The sequence below is a fragment of the Typha angustifolia genome, chromosome 15 (assembly GCF_048772165.1).
Source record: "Typha angustifolia cultivar Huaian chromosome 15, ASM4877216v1, whole genome shotgun sequence".
NCBI lineage: Eukaryota > Viridiplantae > Streptophyta > Magnoliopsida > Poales > Typhaceae > Typha > Typha angustifolia.
The window spans coordinates 6,048,846-6,068,481 of NC_133253.1; the positions used below are offsets into that span (position 1 = coordinate 6,048,846).

General features: G+C 39.9%; 4 protein-coding genes across 4 annotated transcripts; all 4 read left to right on the forward strand.

Annotated features, from left to right (window-relative positions):
- Nucleotides 1–1,728: 1,728 nt before the first annotated feature.
- LOC140777164 (benzyl alcohol O-benzoyltransferase-like) lies at nucleotides 1,729–3,590 on the forward strand. The gene is made up of 2 exons (XM_073121093.1): nucleotides 1,729–2,293; nucleotides 2,518–3,590. The coding sequence occupies exons 1-2, from the start codon at nucleotides 1,850–1,852 to the stop codon at nucleotides 3,448–3,450; spliced, it is 1,377 nt and encodes a 458-aa protein (XP_072977194.1). The 5' UTR covers nucleotides 1,729–1,849; the 3' UTR covers nucleotides 3,451–3,590.
- Nucleotides 3,591–6,481: 2,891 nt separating this feature from the next.
- LOC140777175 (benzyl alcohol O-benzoyltransferase-like) lies at nucleotides 6,482–8,343 on the forward strand. Its single transcript, XM_073121105.1, has 2 exons — nucleotides 6,482–7,046; nucleotides 7,271–8,343. Exons 1-2 carry the CDS (start codon nucleotides 6,603–6,605, stop codon nucleotides 8,201–8,203), a joined length of 1,377 nt encoding a protein of 458 aa, XP_072977206.1. The 5' UTR covers nucleotides 6,482–6,602; the 3' UTR covers nucleotides 8,204–8,343.
- A 2,891-nt stretch (nucleotides 8,344–11,234) lies between these two features.
- LOC140777174 (benzyl alcohol O-benzoyltransferase-like) lies at nucleotides 11,235–13,096 on the forward strand. Its single transcript, XM_073121104.1, has 2 exons — nucleotides 11,235–11,799; nucleotides 12,024–13,096. The coding sequence occupies exons 1-2, from the start codon at nucleotides 11,356–11,358 to the stop codon at nucleotides 12,954–12,956; spliced, it is 1,377 nt and encodes a 458-aa protein (XP_072977205.1). The 5' UTR covers nucleotides 11,235–11,355; the 3' UTR covers nucleotides 12,957–13,096.
- A 2,892-nt stretch (nucleotides 13,097–15,988) lies between these two features.
- On the forward strand, nucleotides 15,989–17,850 carry LOC140777176 (benzyl alcohol O-benzoyltransferase-like). Its single transcript, XM_073121106.1, has 2 exons — nucleotides 15,989–16,553; nucleotides 16,778–17,850. The coding sequence occupies exons 1-2, from the start codon at nucleotides 16,110–16,112 to the stop codon at nucleotides 17,708–17,710; spliced, it is 1,377 nt and encodes a 458-aa protein (XP_072977207.1). The 5' UTR covers nucleotides 15,989–16,109; the 3' UTR covers nucleotides 17,711–17,850.
- The last annotated feature ends 1,786 nt before the right edge of the window (nucleotides 17,851–19,636 follow it).

Consider the following 19,636-nt stretch of genomic DNA (forward strand, 5'->3'; position numbering starts at 1 on the left):
TGATATATGATTACAGCAAATGCAAAAATAATTTTGACAAATAATATTAAACTATACATAATAAGTGATATCAGAGGAAAGGTATAATAAATCCCAACGCAAACAATAAAATAAAGTGAGGTTAAATCTATTCTACCCCATATACTTAGACGAAAATACTTCACTCTCTTAAACTTGGTTTTATATGACTATTCTCCTTGAACTTCAAATATAAATGTCAGTTACAAAGACAATAAAACTCTTAAGTACCTTGCTTTTTATGGTTTAGTGATAATAATAAAAAAGAAACTCAAAGAGGGTAATCGATTTTGTTCAAACTAGTATCACCTTTTATGATAAAAATGTAGAGATAAAAACATATTAAACCTAAAATATTATTCCCAGCAAGTGGTTGTCATTTATCAGCAACTAGTGTTTTTGTTTCATTTAAAAACCAATATGTCTGCATTGATTAACGAGATAAGGGATGAGTAGCTATCTTCTTTCTCTAGATAAAGTTGTCTTGTAAACCCTTCTGCAGAAGAACCAAACGGCCACTATAAGTCTCCACTTAAACAATATATTCCTCCATCCAGGTAAGCGAGTTTTGGGTACAACAATCACTGGTATTAAACAATAATATCCACCTAATTAAGCTGATAATAGTAACGGTATGCTACTAAACAGCGTGCCAAAAACTTCCTGACAAAAAAATAAAAATAAAAAATAGTAGACTAATCCAAAATTGGAGTCAAAAATAAAAACCTTGCTACTGCTCATTCCCGGTGGTTTCGGAATTCGGTGGGCACTGGCCCAACTTGGTCGTAATTGTAAGTTGGCACTAAGGTATCCTCGTCAGTTAATGCTCCAAAGAACCGGTTTGAAAAGAGATCAAAAAAGAATTAACAAAGAAGATGACTGTGTGAAACAATGAGTATTTGTTATCCATATGTTAATTCCGGACGAAAGGAATAAACAGTAGACTAATAGAGAATATTATTTTAATATATGTATATATATATATATATATATATAAGTGATATTAGGTCATACTCTTAAGTCCCCCACTCGAATACAGATGGTAGTCATCGTGGGTTGGCTTTGAACGGCGACCAATGATTAGATTCCTTGTGCGGGAATGCCAAACGCTACTAAGACTACCCGGAGGTTTATTTTCATTATTATTTATGAGTTTCAAGGTTAAATATAGGTTGGATAGAGGCACTTAAACTCATGAAGTCTCATTGGTCAGTCAAAAAAGGGTATCCAGTAACTCCACTAGAATTGGTTAGTCGATGTGCGTCGGACCTAACACATACATCGGGACTTCTTCCCACTGGTCACTAGTAAGTGGGACGGAATTTTGCGTATAGAACCCTTGGTTTAATCTAATTTGTAGCTCACTAGTCAATACAGTACTGTTTTCACTTTATTTTTCCACAAGTGGCATTACATAGATCTTGATTTTTAACGCGTACATCCAGGAGCATATTTGCGAGTAATATAGTGGAAATATAGGGTTCAACTCTTGATAAATCAACCTTAGATATAGGGTGCTGTACGTAAGATTCCATAATGATAAGAATGAAACGTGTAGCGCCATTCGTAATTAGAAAAACGAGTTGACTGTGTCAGTGTGTCAATATTCCATCCAACCACCATTACTGACTTGTGCATGTACATGAATTGTTTGATCGACGACTTCACCAAACCCTCAAGTGATACCTATAAGTAGAAGCTCCATTGACATCACCTTCACACATTTCTCAGTTCTCTCTCTTCCTCCCTCCAAAATATAGAAAGTTACGTACTAAGTACTCACTTCCAATTAAAGCCCAAGAAGCTCGATCACCTCTACTAGATCTTATCTATGGAGTCCTCCACCATAACCTTCAAGGTGCAACGCAGTGAGCCCGAGCTCGTTGCGCCAGCCAAGCCCACGCCTTACGAGCTCAAGCCCTTGTCCGACATAGACGACCAAGAAGGGATGCGCTTCTATAGCTCAGGGATCCACGTATACCGTAATGAGCCTTCCAAGGATGGCCAAGATCCTGCTAGAGTAATTAAAGATGCTCTTGCAGAGGCACTTGTGTACTACTACCCTCTTGCTGGGCGACTCAGGGAAGAAGCGGATAGGAAGCTGGTGGTGGAGTGCACCGGCGAGGGAGTGGTGTTCGTGGAGGCTGAGGCCGATGTCAGCGTCGAGGACTTCGGTGCCGATGCGCTCCGCCCGCCGTTTCCATGCCATGAGGAGCTTCTCTGTGAGTTCCAGGGAAATGGAGGTGTCACTGACTGCCCTCTGCTTTATATTCAGGTTTGTTAAATTACTGATGAAGTTTTTTATATCCTTTCGAAGTCGCTTATATATATGCATATATATATATATACCTCTTCAAAAAGTACTGGTCTTTATGTGAATATCTTTCATCGAATATTAATTAATGGTTTAAAAAGACACTGCTCTCTATTAGGTTTATAGTTTTTAGTATCAAACTATATAACGCATATTCATGTACTAAATTGTGTTCATGGATGCAGGTGACCAGACTTAGGTGCGGAGGCTTCATCTTCGGTATTCGGATCAACCATACCATCGCCGACGCCCCAGGAGTGATGCAATTCCTGAAAGCCCTTGGCGAGCTCGCCCGGGGTGCCGCCGCCCCCTCCGTTCTCCCGGTGTGGGAGAGGGACCTCCTCAACGCCCGACACCAGCCACACGTCACGCAGTTCCACCCGGAGTACGAGGTGGCGCTCGGCGGTGACATCGACAAGCTATGGACGGTCCCGCCTCAGGACATGGTCCTCCGTCCGTTCTTCTTCGGGCAGAAAGAGATCTCCGCGTTACGCAAGAACGTGCCGCCGCACCTCAGGATGAGCTCCCGGTTCGAGCTGGTCACCGCCAGCGTCTGGCGGAGCCGCACCGCCGCCCTCGGATACGCCGCCGACGACGAGGTCCGCGTCCAGTTCATCGTCAACGCCCGCGGGAAGCGGCAGGTACCGCTCCCGGTGGGGTTCTACGGCAACGCCTTCGCGTTCACGGTGGCGGCGGCCACCGTGGACAACCTGTGCTCTAGACCGCTGGGGTACGCGCTGGAGATGATAAAAAAGGCGAAGGCGAGGATTACTGACGAGTATATGCAGTCGGTGGCAGACTACTTGGTTCTCAACGGGCGGCGGCACTTCGGGGTGGCGCGGACCTACATCGTGTCGGACGTGACGCGCGCCGGCTTCGAGGACGTGGACTTCGGATGGGGAGAGGGAGTCTACGGCGGACCGGCTAAGGGCGGCGAGGGAGCCATCCTTGGGGTGGCGAACTATATCACTCGGTTCAAGAATGGGAAGGGAGAGGAGGGGATTTTGGTGCCCGTTTGCTTGCCTAGCTATGCCATGGAGAAGTTCCAGTTGGAGATGGAGGGTCTCACTCAGGACCCCATCTTTGATCCCTATGGTAGCAACTCTACCCAGTTTTAACTGAGTAGTGGATTATTGTTCATTATAACCGTCGATATATTTCTTTTATTAAAAGATATGTTAGGGGTATATATTTGTAACGACAATTTGATTCATCTCATTATTACTGAGGAAAGGAAACAAAAAAGAGCTCTCTTCCACACCGTATTTTGCACGTGGGTATATAGTATGATACAAATCTAACACTCCATGGAACTAAGGCTATAAAAAAAAGACTTCGTACTAATTACCTTCCAAACCGGTTAGAAGGAGGGACCAAAGGAACGTGTTATTTTGAATATTATTTCAAATACTAAGAGAGATCAATGTATTTAAATTAAAGTCTTTTATAATTTTGAACCAATATATTAGATTTGAATCTTATTAATATATATTTGAATTTAATTTATATTTATCGTTTTGTGTCAGATATGACATATTTGAATTTAATTTAATTTATCATTTTGAATCTGATAAGATAGATTTGAATCTAATATCTTTATTAAAAAGATGTCTTTTATATTCAAACGAAGAAACGAGAAGAAGAAAAAAGAAAAAGAATCGTAGCAAGAAAAAGAGAGAGAAACAGGCTATATCGGTCATGGGATTAACATGTGAAATTAAGATGAAATATTGAAGTTTTTGCAACAAAAAAAAAATGTTTCCTATAATCCATCCCATAAATTATCTAAAACATTACAATCTTGTTATAACCACAATTAGTTGGTTAAATGGTTGGATCTTCTCATGAGTCATTTTTTGAATTTGGAAAACATGATAAGTTTTCTAATGAGATTATGAGTGTATTCTAATTTAACTAAGAAAATGACATAGATTTTGAATAGATTTTGGATGATTACATAAATAAGTATAGGCTAGCCTTTTAGATGGTGAATAAATGCCCAAAATATATGCATTAGGAGTTTGCGATGGATGTGCAAGAGGCACAAGGATATGTGATGGTATATTACGAGCAGTACAAATCTAAGGTATACGGTATGCAGAATACATAGATAGTGCAAGATGAGTGTGAGAGAGCTCGTGGGCATTGTCTTATTAATAGCCTATAGGGAGACAATAGTAGGGTACGGTAAGAGCGAGTCTCCTATGATTTGTTATATATGAAATTTGTAATAAGCAATTATGTATATATGAGTGTGTTTCTTGGGTTAGTTTATTCATGATAATTTTAGAGTTTGTATATTCTATATCTTGCATAATGGATTTATTAATTTCCTATGATTTGTTTATAAAGAGAGTTTTCTATGTGCATGTTTGTGTTTGAGTTTACTAAGATTATTTTGCTCTATTTTGGTGTTTCGTGATATATGATTACAGCAAATGCAAAAATAATTTTGACAAATAATATTAAACTATACATAATAAGTGATATCAGAGGAAAGGTATAATAAATCCCAACGCAAACAATAAAATAAAGTGAGGTTAAATCTATTCTACCCCATATACTTAGACGAAAATACTTCACTCTCTTAAACTTGGTTTTATATGACTATTCTCCTTGAACTTCAAATATAAATGTCAGTTACAAAGACAATAAAACTCTTAAGTACCTTGCTTTTTATGGTTTAGTGATAATAATAAAAAAGAAACTCAAAGAGGGTAATCGATTTTGTTCAAACTAGTATCACCTTTTATGATAAAAATGTAGAGATAAAAACATATTAAACCTAAAATATTATTCCCAGCAAGTGGTTGTCATTTATCAGCAACTAGTGTTTTTGTTTCATTTAAAAACCAATATGTCTGCATTGATTAACGAGATAAGGGATGAGTAGCTATCTTCTTTCTCTAGATAAAGTTGTCTTGTAAACCCTTCTGCAGAAGAACCAAACGGCCACTATAAGTCTCCACTTAAACAATATATTCCTCCATCCAGGTAAGCGAGTTTTGGGTACAACAATCACTGGTATTAAACAATAATATCCACCTAATTAAGCTGATAATAGTAACGGTATGCTACTAAACAGCGTGCCAAAAACTTCCTGACAAAAAAATAAAAATAAAAAATAGTAGACTAATCCAAAATTGGAGTCAAAAATAAAAACCTTGCTACTGCTCATTCCCGGTGGTTTCGGAATTCGGTGGGCACTGGCCCAACTTGGTCGTAATTGTAAGTTGGCACTAAGGTATCCTCGTCAGTTAATGCTCCAAAGAACCGGTTTGAAAAGAGATCAAAAAAGAATTAACAAAGAAGATGACTGTGTGAAACAATGAGTATTTGTTATCCATATGTTAATTCCGGACGAAAGGAATAAACAGTAGACTAATAGAGAATATTATTTTAATATATGTATATATATATATATATATATATATAAGTGATATTAGGTCATACTCTTAAGTCCCCCACTCGAATACAGATGGTAGTCATCGTGGGTTGGCTTTGAACGGCGACCAATGATTAGATTCCTTGTGCGGGAATGCCAAACGCTACTAAGACTACCCGGAGGTTTATTTTCATTATTATTTATGAGTTTCAAGGTTAAATATAGGTTGGATAGAGGCACTTAAACTCATGAAGTCTCATTGGTCAGTCAAAAAAGGGTATCCAGTAACTCCACTAGAATTGGTTAGTCGATGTGCGTCGGACCTAACACATACATCGGGACTTCTTCCCACTGGTCACTAGTAAGTGGGACGGAATTTTGCGTATAGAACCCTTGGTTTAATCTAATTTGTAGCTCACTAGTCAATACAGTACTGTTTTCACTTTATTTTTCCACAAGTGGCATTACATAGATCTTGATTTTTAACGCGTACATCCAGGAGCATATTTGCGAGTAATATAGTGGAAATATAGGGTTCAACTCTTGATAAATCAACCTTAGATATAGGGTGCTGTACGTAAGATTCCATAATGATAAGAATGAAACGTGTAGCGCCATTCGTAATTAGAAAAACGAGTTGACTGTGTCAGTGTGTCAATATTCCATCCAACCACCATTACTGACTTGTGCATGTACATGAATTGTTTGATCGACGACTTCACCAAACCCTCAAGTGATACCTATAAGTAGAAGCTCCATTGACATCACCTTCACACATTTCTCAGTTCTCTCTCTTCCTCCCTCCAAAATATAGAAAGTTACGTACTAAGTACTCACTTCCAATTAAAGCCCAAGAAGCTCGATCACCTCTACTAGATCTTATCTATGGAGTCCTCCACCATAACCTTCAAGGTGCAACGCAGTGAGCCCGAGCTCGTTGCGCCAGCCAAGCCCACGCCTTACGAGCTCAAGCCCTTGTCCGACATAGACGACCAAGAAGGGATGCGCTTCTATAGCTCAGGGATCCACGTATACCGTAATGAGCCTTCCAAGGATGGCCAAGATCCTGCTAGAGTAATTAAAGATGCTCTTGCAGAGGCACTTGTGTACTACTACCCTCTTGCTGGGCGACTCAGGGAAGAAGCGGATAGGAAGCTGGTGGTGGAGTGCACCGGCGAGGGAGTGGTGTTCGTGGAGGCTGAGGCCGATGTCAGCGTCGAGGACTTCGGTGCCGATGCGCTCCGCCCGCCGTTTCCATGCCATGAGGAGCTTCTCTGTGAGTTCCAGGGAAATGGAGGTGTCACTGACTGCCCTCTGCTTTATATTCAGGTTTGTTAAATTACTGATGAAGTTTTTTATATCCTTTCGAAGTCGCTTATATATATGCATATATATATATATACCTCTTCAAAAAGTACTGGTCTTTATGTGAATATCTTTCATCGAATATTAATTAATGGTTTAAAAAGACACTGCTCTCTATTAGGTTTATAGTTTTTAGTATCAAACTATATAACGCATATTCATGTACTAAATTGTGTTCATGGATGCAGGTGACCAGACTTAGGTGCGGAGGCTTCATCTTCGGTATTCGGATCAACCATACCATCGCCGACGCCCCAGGAGTGATGCAATTCCTGAAAGCCCTTGGCGAGCTCGCCCGGGGTGCCGCCGCCCCCTCCGTTCTCCCGGTGTGGGAGAGGGACCTCCTCAACGCCCGACACCAGCCACACGTCACGCAGTTCCACCCGGAGTACGAGGTGGCGCTCGGCGGTGACATCGACAAGCTATGGACGGTCCCGCCTCAGGACATGGTCCTCCGTCCGTTCTTCTTCGGGCAGAAAGAGATCTCCGCGTTACGCAAGAACGTGCCGCCGCACCTCAGGATGAGCTCCCGGTTCGAGCTGGTCACCGCCAGCGTCTGGCGGAGCCGCACCGCCGCCCTCGGATACGCCGCCGACGACGAGGTCCGCGTCCAGTTCATCGTCAACGCCCGCGGGAAGCGGCAGGTACCGCTCCCGGTGGGGTTCTACGGCAACGCCTTCGCGTTCACGGTGGCGGCGGCCACCGTGGACAACCTGTGCTCTAGACCGCTGGGGTACGCGCTGGAGATGATAAAAAAGGCGAAGGCGAGGATTACTGACGAGTATATGCAGTCGGTGGCAGACTACTTGGTTCTCAACGGGCGGCGGCACTTCGGGGTGGCGCGGACCTACATCGTGTCGGACGTGACGCGCGCCGGCTTCGAGGACGTGGACTTCGGATGGGGAGAGGGAGTCTACGGCGGACCGGCTAAGGGCGGCGAGGGAGCCATCCTTGGGGTGGCGAACTATATCACTCGGTTCAAGAATGGGAAGGGAGAGGAGGGGATTTTGGTGCCCGTTTGCTTGCCTAGCTATGCCATGGAGAAGTTCCAGTTGGAGATGGAGGGTCTCACTCAGGACCCCATCTTTGATCCCTATGGTAGCAACTCTACCCAGTTTTAACTGAGTAGTGGATTATTGTTCATTATAACCGTCGATATATTTCTTTTATTAAAAGATATGTTAGGGGTATATATTTGTAACGACAATTTGATTCATCTCATTATTACTGAGGAAAGGAAACAAAAAAGAGCTCTCTTCCACACCGTATTTTGCACGTGGGTATATAGTATGATACAAATCTAACACTCCATGGAACTAAGGCTATAAAAAAAAGACTTCGTACTAATTACCTTCCAAACCGGTTAGAAGGAGGGACCAAAGGAACGTGTTATTTTGAATATTATTTCAAATACTAAGAGAGATCAATGTATTTAAATTAAAGTCTTTTATAATTTTGAACCAATATATTAGATTTGAATCTTATTAATATATATTTGAATTTAATTTATATTTATCGTTTTGTGTCAGATATGACATATTTGAATTTAATTTAATTTATCATTTTGAATCTGATAAGATAGATTTGAATCTAATATCTTTATTAAAAAGATGTCTTTTATATTCAAACGAAGAAACGAGAAGAAGAAAAAAGAAAAAGAATCGTAGCAAGAAAAAGAGAGAGAAACAGGCTATATCGGTCATGGGATTAACATGTGAAATTAAGATGAAATATTGAAGTTTTTGCAACAAAAAAAAAATGTTTCCTATAATCCATCCCATAAATTATCTAAAACATTACAATCTTGTTATAACCACAATTAGTTGGTTAAATGGTTGGATCTTCTCATGAGTCATTTTTTGAATTTGGAAAACATGATAAGTTTTCTAATGAGATTATGAGTGTATTCTAATTTAACTAAGAAAATGACATAGATTTTGAATAGATTTTGGATGATTACATAAATAAGTATAGGCTAGCCTTTTAGATGGTGAATAAATGCCCAAAATATATGCATTAGGAGTTTGCGATGGATGTGCAAGAGGCACAAGGATATGTGATGGTATATTACGAGCAGTACAAATCTAAGGTATACGGTATGCAGAATACATAGATAGTGCAAGATGAGTGTGAGAGAGCTCGTGGGCATTGTCTTATTAATAGCCTATAGGGAGACAATAGTAGGGTACGGTAAGAGCGAGTCTCCTATGATTTGTTATATATGAAATTTGTAATAAGCAATTATGTATATATGAGTGTGTTTCTTGGGTTAGTTTATTCATGATAATTTTAGAGTTTGTATATTCTATATCTTGCATAATGGATTTATTAATTTCCTATGATTTGTTTATAAAGAGAGTTTTCTATGTGCATGTTTGTGTTTGAGTTTACTAAGATTATTTTGCTCTATTTTGGTGTTTCGTGATATATGATTACAGCAAATGCAAAAATAATTTTGACAAATAATATTAAACTATACATAATAAGTGATATCAGAGGAAAGGTATAATAAATCCCAACGCAAACAATAAAATAAAGTGAGGTTAAATCTATTCTACCCCATATACTTAGACGAAAATACTTCACTCTCTTAAACTTGGTTTTATATGACTATTCTCCTTGAACTTCAAATATAAATGTCAGTTACAAAGACAATAAAACTCTTAAGTACCTTGCTTTTTATGGTTTAGTGATAATAATAAAAAAGAAACTCAAAGAGGGTAATCGATTTTGTTCAAACTAGTATCACCTTTTATGATAAAAATGTAGAGATAAAAACATATTAAACCTAAAATATTATTCCCAGCAAGTGGTTGTCATTTATCAGCAACTAGTGTTTTTGTTTCATTTAAAAACCAATATGTCTGCATTGATTAACGAGATAAGGGATGAGTAGCTATCTTCTTTCTCTAGATAAAGTTGTCTTGTAAACCCTTCTGCAGAAGAACCAAACGGCCACTATAAGTCTCCACTTAAACAATATATTCCTCCATCCAGGTAAGCGAGTTTTGGGTACAACAATCACTGGTATTAAACAATAATATCCACCTAATTAAGCTGATAATAGTAACGGTATGCTACTAAACAGCGTGCCAAAAACTTCCTGACAAAAAAATAAAAATAAAAAATAGTAGACTAATCCAAAATTGGAGTCAAAAATAAAAACCTTGCTACTGCTCATTCCCGGTGGTTTCGGAATTCGGTGGGCACTGGCCCAACTTGGTCGTAATTGTAAGTTGGCACTAAGGTATCCTCGTCAGTTAATGCTCCAAAGAACCGGTTTGAAAAGAGATCAAAAAAGAATTAACAAAGAAGATGACTGTGTGAAACAATGAGTATTTGTTATCCATATGTTAATTCCGGACGAAAGGAATAAACAGTAGACTAATAGAGAATATTATTTTAATATATGTATATATATATATATATATATATATAAGTGATATTAGGTCATACTCTTAAGTCCCCCACTCGAATACAGATGGTAGTCATCGTGGGTTGGCTTTGAACGGCGACCAATGATTAGATTCCTTGTGCGGGAATGCCAAACGCTACTAAGACTACCCGGAGGTTTATTTTCATTATTATTTATGAGTTTCAAGGTTAAATATAGGTTGGATAGAGGCACTTAAACTCATGAAGTCTCATTGGTCAGTCAAAAAAGGGTATCCAGTAACTCCACTAGAATTGGTTAGTCGATGTGCGTCGGACCTAACACATACATCGGGACTTCTTCCCACTGGTCACTAGTAAGTGGGACGGAATTTTGCGTATAGAACCCTTGGTTTAATCTAATTTGTAGCTCACTAGTCAATACAGTACTGTTTTCACTTTATTTTTCCACAAGTGGCATTACATAGATCTTGATTTTTAACGCGTACATCCAGGAGCATATTTGCGAGTAATATAGTGGAAATATAGGGTTCAACTCTTGATAAATCAACCTTAGATATAGGGTGCTGTACGTAAGATTCCATAATGATAAGAATGAAACGTGTAGCGCCATTCGTAATTAGAAAAACGAGTTGACTGTGTCAGTGTGTCAATATTCCATCCAACCACCATTACTGACTTGTGCATGTACATGAATTGTTTGATCGACGACTTCACCAAACCCTCAAGTGATACCTATAAGTAGAAGCTCCATTGACATCACCTTCACACATTTCTCAGTTCTCTCTCTTCCTCCCTCCAAAATATAGAAAGTTACGTACTAAGTACTCACTTCCAATTAAAGCCCAAGAAGCTCGATCACCTCTACTAGATCTTATCTATGGAGTCCTCCACCATAACCTTCAAGGTGCAACGCAGTGAGCCCGAGCTCGTTGCGCCAGCCAAGCCCACGCCTTACGAGCTCAAGCCCTTGTCCGACATAGACGACCAAGAAGGGATGCGCTTCTATAGCTCAGGGATCCACGTATACCGTAATGAGCCTTCCAAGGATGGCCAAGATCCTGCTAGAGTAATTAAAGATGCTCTTGCAGAGGCACTTGTGTACTACTACCCTCTTGCTGGGCGACTCAGGGAAGAAGCGGATAGGAAGCTGGTGGTGGAGTGCACCGGCGAGGGAGTGGTGTTCGTGGAGGCTGAGGCCGATGTCAGCGTCGAGGACTTCGGTGCCGATGCGCTCCGCCCGCCGTTTCCATGCCATGAGGAGCTTCTCTGTGAGTTCCAGGGAAATGGAGGTGTCACTGACTGCCCTCTGCTTTATATTCAGGTTTGTTAAATTACTGATGAAGTTTTTTATATCCTTTCGAAGTCGCTTATATATATGCATATATATATATATACCTCTTCAAAAAGTACTGGTCTTTATGTGAATATCTTTCATCGAATATTAATTAATGGTTTAAAAAGACACTGCTCTCTATTAGGTTTATAGTTTTTAGTATCAAACTATATAACGCATATTCATGTACTAAATTGTGTTCATGGATGCAGGTGACCAGACTTAGGTGCGGAGGCTTCATCTTCGGTATTCGGATCAACCATACCATCGCCGACGCCCCAGGAGTGATGCAATTCCTGAAAGCCCTTGGCGAGCTCGCCCGGGGTGCCGCCGCCCCCTCCGTTCTCCCGGTGTGGGAGAGGGACCTCCTCAACGCCCGACACCAGCCACACGTCACGCAGTTCCACCCGGAGTACGAGGTGGCGCTCGGCGGTGACATCGACAAGCTATGGACGGTCCCGCCTCAGGACATGGTCCTCCGTCCGTTCTTCTTCGGGCAGAAAGAGATCTCCGCGTTACGCAAGAACGTGCCGCCGCACCTCAGGATGAGCTCCCGGTTCGAGCTGGTCACCGCCAGCGTCTGGCGGAGCCGCACCGCCGCCCTCGGATACGCCGCCGACGACGAGGTCCGCGTCCAGTTCATCGTCAACGCCCGCGGGAAGCGGCAGGTACCGCTCCCGGTGGGGTTCTACGGCAACGCCTTCGCGTTCACGGTGGCGGCGGCCACCGTGGACAACCTGTGCTCTAGACCGCTGGGGTACGCGCTGGAGATGATAAAAAAGGCGAAGGCGAGGATTACTGACGAGTATATGCAGTCGGTGGCAGACTACTTGGTTCTCAACGGGCGGCGGCACTTCGGGGTGGCGCGGACCTACATCGTGTCGGACGTGACGCGCGCCGGCTTCGAGGACGTGGACTTCGGATGGGGAGAGGGAGTCTACGGCGGACCGGCTAAGGGCGGCGAGGGAGCCATCCTTGGGGTGGCGAACTATATCACTCGGTTCAAGAATGGGAAGGGAGAGGAGGGGATTTTGGTGCCCGTTTGCTTGCCTAGCTATGCCATGGAGAAGTTCCAGTTGGAGATGGAGGGTCTCACTCAGGACCCCATCTTTGATCCCTATGGTAGCAACTCTACCCAGTTTTAACTGAGTAGTGGATTATTGTTCATTATAACCGTCGATATATTTCTTTTATTAAAAGATATGTTAGGGGTATATATTTGTAACGACAATTTGATTCATCTCATTATTACTGAGGAAAGGAAACAAAAAAGAGCTCTCTTCCACACCGTATTTTGCACGTGGGTATATAGTATGATACAAATCTAACACTCCATGGAACTAAGGCTATAAAAAAAAGACTTCGTACTAATTACCTTCCAAACCGGTTAGAAGGAGGGACCAAAGGAACGTGTTATTTTGAATATTATTTCAAATACTAAGAGAGATCAATGTATTTAAATTAAAGTCTTTTATAATTTTGAACCAATATATTAGATTTGAATCTTATTAATATATATTTGAATTTAATTTATATTTATCGTTTTGTGTCAGATATGACATATTTGAATTTAATTTAATTTATCATTTTGAATCTGATAAGATAGATTTGAATCTAATATCTTTATTAAAAAGATGTCTTTTATATTCAAACGAAGAAATGAGAAGAAGAAAAAAGAAAAAGAATCGTAGCAAGAAAAAGAGAGAGAAACAGGCTATATCGGTCATGGGATTAACATGTGAAATTAGGATGAAATATTGAAGTTTTTGCAACAAAAAAAAAAATGTTTCCTATAATCCATCCCATAAATTATCTAAAACATTACAATCTTGTTATAACCACAATTAGTTGGTTAAATGGTTGGATCTTCTCATGAGTCATTTTTTGAATTTGGAAAACATGATAAGTTTTCTAATGAGATTATGAGTGTATTCTAATTTAACTAAGAAAATGACATAGATTTTGAATAGATTTTGGATGATTACATAAATAAGTATAGGCTAGCCTTTTAGATGGTGAATAAATGCCCAAAATATATGCATTAGGAGTTTGCGATGGATGTGCAAGAGGCACAAGGATATGTGATGGTATATTACGAGCAGTACAAATCTAAGGTATACGGTATGCAGAATACATAGATAGTGCAAGATGAGTGTGAGAGAGCTCGTGGGCATTGTCTTATTAATAGCCTATAGGGAGACAATAGTAGGGTACGGTAAGAGCGAGTCTCCTATGATTTGTTATATATGAAATTTGTAATAAGCAATTATGTATATATGAGTGTGTTTCTTGGGTTAGTTTATTCATGATAATTTTAGAGTTTGTATATTCTATATCTTGCATAATGGATTTATTAATTTCCTATGATTTGTTTATAAAGAGAGTTTTCTATGTGCATGTTTGTGTTTGAGTTTACTAAGATTATTTTGCTCTATTTTGGTGTTTCGTGATATATGATTACAGCAAATGCAAAAATAATTTTGACAAATAATATTAAACTATACATAATAAGTGATATCAGAGGAAAGGTATAATAAATCCCAACGCAAACAATAAAATAAAGTGAGGTTAAATCTATTCTACCCCATATACTTAGACGAAAATACTTCACTCTCTTAAACTTGGTTTTATATGACTATTCTCCTTGAACTTCAAATATAAATGTCAGTTACAAAGACAATAAAACTCTTAAGTACCTTGCTTTTTATGGTTTAGTGATAATAATAAAAAAGAAACTCAAAGAGGGTAATCGATTTTGTTCAAACTAGTATCACCTTTTATGATAAAAATGTAGAGATAAAAACATATTAAACCTAAAATATTATTCCCAGCAAGTGGTTGTCATTTATCAGCAACTAGTGTTTTTGTTTCATTTAAAAACCAATATGTCTGCATTGATTAACGAGATAAGGGATGAGTAGCTATCTTCTTTCTCTAGATAAAGTTGTCTTGTAAACCCTTCTGCAGAAGAACCAAACGGCCACTATAAGTCTCCACTTAAACAATATATTCCTCCATCCAGGTAAGCGAGTTTTGGGTACAACAATCACTGGTATTAAACAATAATATCCACCTAATTAAGCTGATAATAGTAACGGTATGCTACTAAACAGCGTGCCAAAAACTTCCTGACAAAAAAATAAAAATAAAAAATAGTAGACTAATCCAAAATTGGAGTCAAAAATAAAAACCTTGCTACTGCTCATTCCCGGTGGTTTCGGAATTCGGTGGGCACTGGCCCAACTTGGTCGTAATTGTAAGTTGGCACTAAGGTATCCTCGTCAGTTAATGCTCCAAAGAACCGGTTTGAAAAGAGATCAAAAAAGAATTAACAAAGAAGATGACTGTGTGAAACAATGAGTATTTGTTATCCATATGTTAATTCCGGACGAAAGGAATAAACAGTAGACTAATAGAGAATATTATTTTAATATATGTATATATATATATATATATATATATAAGTGATATTAGGTCATACTCTTAAGTCCCCCACTCGAATACAGATGGTAGTCATCGTGGGTTGGCTTTGAACGGCGACCAATGATTAGATTCCTTGTGCGGGAATGCCAAACGCTACTAAGACTACCCGGAGGTTTATTTTCATTATTATTTATGAGTTTCAAGGTTAAATATAGGTTGGATAGAGGCACTTAAACTCATGAAGTCTCATTGGTCAGTCAAAAAAGGGTATCCAGTAACTCCACTAGAATTGGTTAGTCGATGTGCGTCGGACCTAACACATACATCGGGACTTCTTCCCACTGGTCACTAGTAAGTGGGACGGAATTTTGCGTATAGAACCCTTGGTTTAATCTAATTTGTAGCTCACTAGTCAATACAGTACTGTTTTCACTTTATTTTTCCACAAGTGGCATTACATAGATCTTGATTTTTAACGCGTACATCCAGGAGCATATTTGCGAGTAATATAGTGGAAATATAGGGTTCAACTCTTGATAAATCAACCTTAGATATAGGGTGCTGTACGTAAGATTCCATAATGATAAGAATGAAACGTGTAGCGCCATTCGTAATTAGAAAAACGAGTTGACTGTGTCAGTGTGTCAATATTCCATCCAACCACCATTACTGACTTGTGCATGTACATGAATTGTTTGATCGACGACTTCACCAAACCCTCAAGTGATACCTATAAGTAGAAGCTCCATTGACATCACCTTCACACATTTCTCAGTTCTCTCTCTTCCTCCCTCCAAAATATAGAAAGTTACGTACTAAGTACTCACTTCCAATTAAAGCCCAAGAAGCTCGATCACCTCTACTAGATCTTATCTATGGAGTCCTCCACCATAACCTTCAAGGTGCAACGCAGTGAGCCCGAGCTCGTTGCGCCAGCCAAGCCCACGCCTTACGAGCTCAAGCCCTTGTCCGACATAGACGACCAAGAAGGGATGCGCTTCTATAGCTCAGGGATCCACGTATACCGTAATGAGCCTTCCAAGGATGGCCAAGATCCTGCTAGAGTAATTAAAGATGCTCTTGCAGAGGCACTTGTGTACTACTACCCTCTTGCTGGGCGACTCAGGGAAGAAGCGGATAGGAAGCTGGTGGTGGAGTGCACCGGCGAGGGAGTGGTGTTCGTGGAGGCTGAGGCCGATGTCAGCGTCGAGGACTTCGGTGCCGATGCGCTCCGCCCGCCGTTTCCATGCCATGAGGAGCTTCTCTGTGAGTTCCAGGGAAATGGAGGTGTCACTGACTGCCCTCTGCTTTATATTCAGGTTTGTTAAATTACTGATGAAGTTTTTTATATCCTTTCGAAGTCGCTTATATATATGCATATATATATATATACCTCTTCAAAAAGTACTGGTCTTTATGTGAATATCTTTCATCGAATATTAATTAATGGTTTAAAAAGACACTGCTCTCTATTAGGTTTATAGTTTTTAGTATCAAACTATATAACGCATATTCATGTACTAAATTGTGTTCATGGATGCAGGTGACCAGACTTAGGTGCGGAGGCTTCATCTTCGGTATTCGGATCAACCATACCATCGCCGACGCCCCAGGAGTGATGCAATTCCTGAAAGCCCTTGGCGAGCTCGCCCGGGGTGCCGCCGCCCCCTCCGTTCTCCCGGTGTGGGAGAGGGACCTCCTCAACGCCCGACACCAGCCACACGTCACGCAGTTCCACCCGGAGTACGAGGTGGCGCTCGGCGGTGACATCGACAAGCTATGGACGGTCCCGCCTCAGGACATGGTCCTCCGTCCGTTCTTCTTCGGGCAGAAAGAGATCTCCGCGTTACGCAAGAACGTGCCGCCGCACCTCAGGATGAGCTCCCGGTTCGAGCTGGTCACCGCCAGCGTCTGGCGGAGCCGCACCGCCGCCCTCGGATACGCCGCCGACGACGAGGTCCGCGTCCAGTTCATCGTCAACGCCCGCGGGAAGCGGCAGGTACCGCTCCCGGTGGGGTTCTACGGCAACGCCTTCGCGTTCACGGTGGCGGCGGCCACCGTGGACAACCTGTGCTCTAGACCGCTGGGGTACGCGCTGGAGATGATAAAAAAGGCGAAGGCGAGGATTACTGACGAGTATATGCAGTCGGTGGCAGACTACTTGGTTCTCAACGGGCGGCGGCACTTCGGGGTGGCGCGGACCTACATCGTGTCGGACGTGACGCGCGCCGGCTTCGAGGACGTGGACTTCGGATGGGGAGAGGGAGTCTACGGCGGACCGGCTAAGGGCGGCGAGGGAGCCATCCTTGGGGTGGCGAACTATATCACTCGGTTCAAGAATGGGAAGGGAGAGGAGGGGATTTTGGTGCCCGTTTGCTTGCCTAGCTATGCCATGGAGAAGTTCCAGTTGGAGATGGAGGGTCTCACTCAGGACCCCATCTTTGATCCCTATGGTAGCAACTCTACCCAGTTTTAACTGAGTAGTGGATTATTGTTCATTATAACCGTCGATATATTTCTTTTATTAAAAGATATGTTAGGGGTATATATTTGTAACGACAATTTGATTCATCTCATTATTACTGAGGAAAGGAAACAAAAAAGAGCTCTCTTCCACACCGTATTTTGCACGTGGGTATATAGTATGATACAAATCTAACACTCCATGGAACTAAGGCTATAAAAAAAAGACTTCGTACTAATTACCTTCCAAACCGGTTAGAAGGAGGGACCAAAGGAACGTGTTATTTTGAATATTATTTCAAATACTAAGAGAGATCAATGTATTTAAATTAAAGTCTTTTATAATTTTGAACCAATATATTAGATTTGAATCTTATTAATATATATTTGAATTTAATTTATATTTATCGTTTTGTGTCAGATATGACATATTTGAATTTAATTTAATTTATCATTTTGAATCTGATAAGATAGATTTGAATCTAATATCTTTATTAAAAAGATGTCTTTTATATTCAAACGAAGAAACGAGAAGAAGAAAAAAGAAAAAGAATCGTAGCAAGAAAAAGAGAGAGAAACAGGCTATATCGGTCATGGGATTAACATGTGAAATTAGGATGAAATATTGAAGTTTTTGCAACAAAAAAAAAAATGTTTCCTATAATCCATCCCATAAATTATCTAAAACATTACAATCTTGTTATAACCACAATTAGTTGGTTAAATGGTTGGATCTTCTCATGAGTCATTTTTTGAATTTGGAAAACATGATAAGTTTTCTAATGAGATTATGAGTGTATTCTAATTTAACTAAGAAAATGACATAGATTTTGAATAGATTTTGGATGATTACATAAATAAGTATAGGCTAGCCTTTTAGATGGTGAATAAATGCCCAAAATATATGCATTAGGAGTTTGCGATGGATGTGCAAGAGGCACAAGGATATGTGATGGTATATTACGAGCAGTACAAATCTAAGGTATACGGTATGCAGAATACATAGATAGTGCAAGATGAGTGTGAGAGAGCTCGTGGGCATTGTCTTATTAATAGCCTATAGGGAGACAATAGTAGGGTACGGTAAGAGCGAGTCTCCTATGATTTGTTATATATGAAATTTGTAATAAGCAATTATGTATATATGAGTGTGTTTCTTGGGTTAGTTTATTCATGATAATTTTAGAGTTTGTATATTCTATATCTTGCATAATGGATTTATTAATTTCCTATGATTTGTTTATAAAGAGAGTTTTCTATGTGCATGTTTGTGTTTGAGTTTACTAAGATTATTTTGCTCTATTTTGGTGTTTCGTGATATATGATTACAGCAAATGCAAAAATAATTTTGACAAATAATATTAAACTATACATAATAAGTGATATCAGAGGAAAGGTATAATAAATCCCAACGCAAACAATAAAATAAAGTGAGGTTAAATCTATTCTACCCCATATACTTAGACGAAAATACTTCACTCTCTTAAACTTGGTTTTATATGACTATTCTCCTTGAACTTCAAATATAAATGTCAGTTACAAAGACAATAAAACTCTTAAGTACCTTGCTTTTTATGGTTTAGTGATAATAATAAAAAAGAAACTCAAAGAGGGTAATCGATTTTGTTCAAACTAGTATCACCTTTTATGATAAAAATGTAGAGATAAAAACATATTAAACCTAAAATATTATTCCCAGCAAGTGGTTGTCATTTATCAGCAACTAGTGTTTTTGTTTCATTTAAAAACCAATATGTCTGCATTGATTAACGAGATAAGGGATGAGTAGCTATCTTCTTTCTCTAGATAAAGTTGTCTTGTAAACCCTTCTGCAGAAGAACCAAACGGCCACTATAAGTCTCCACTTAAACAATATATTCCTCCATCCAGGTAAGCGAGTTTTGGGTACAACAATCACTGGTATTAAACAATAATATCC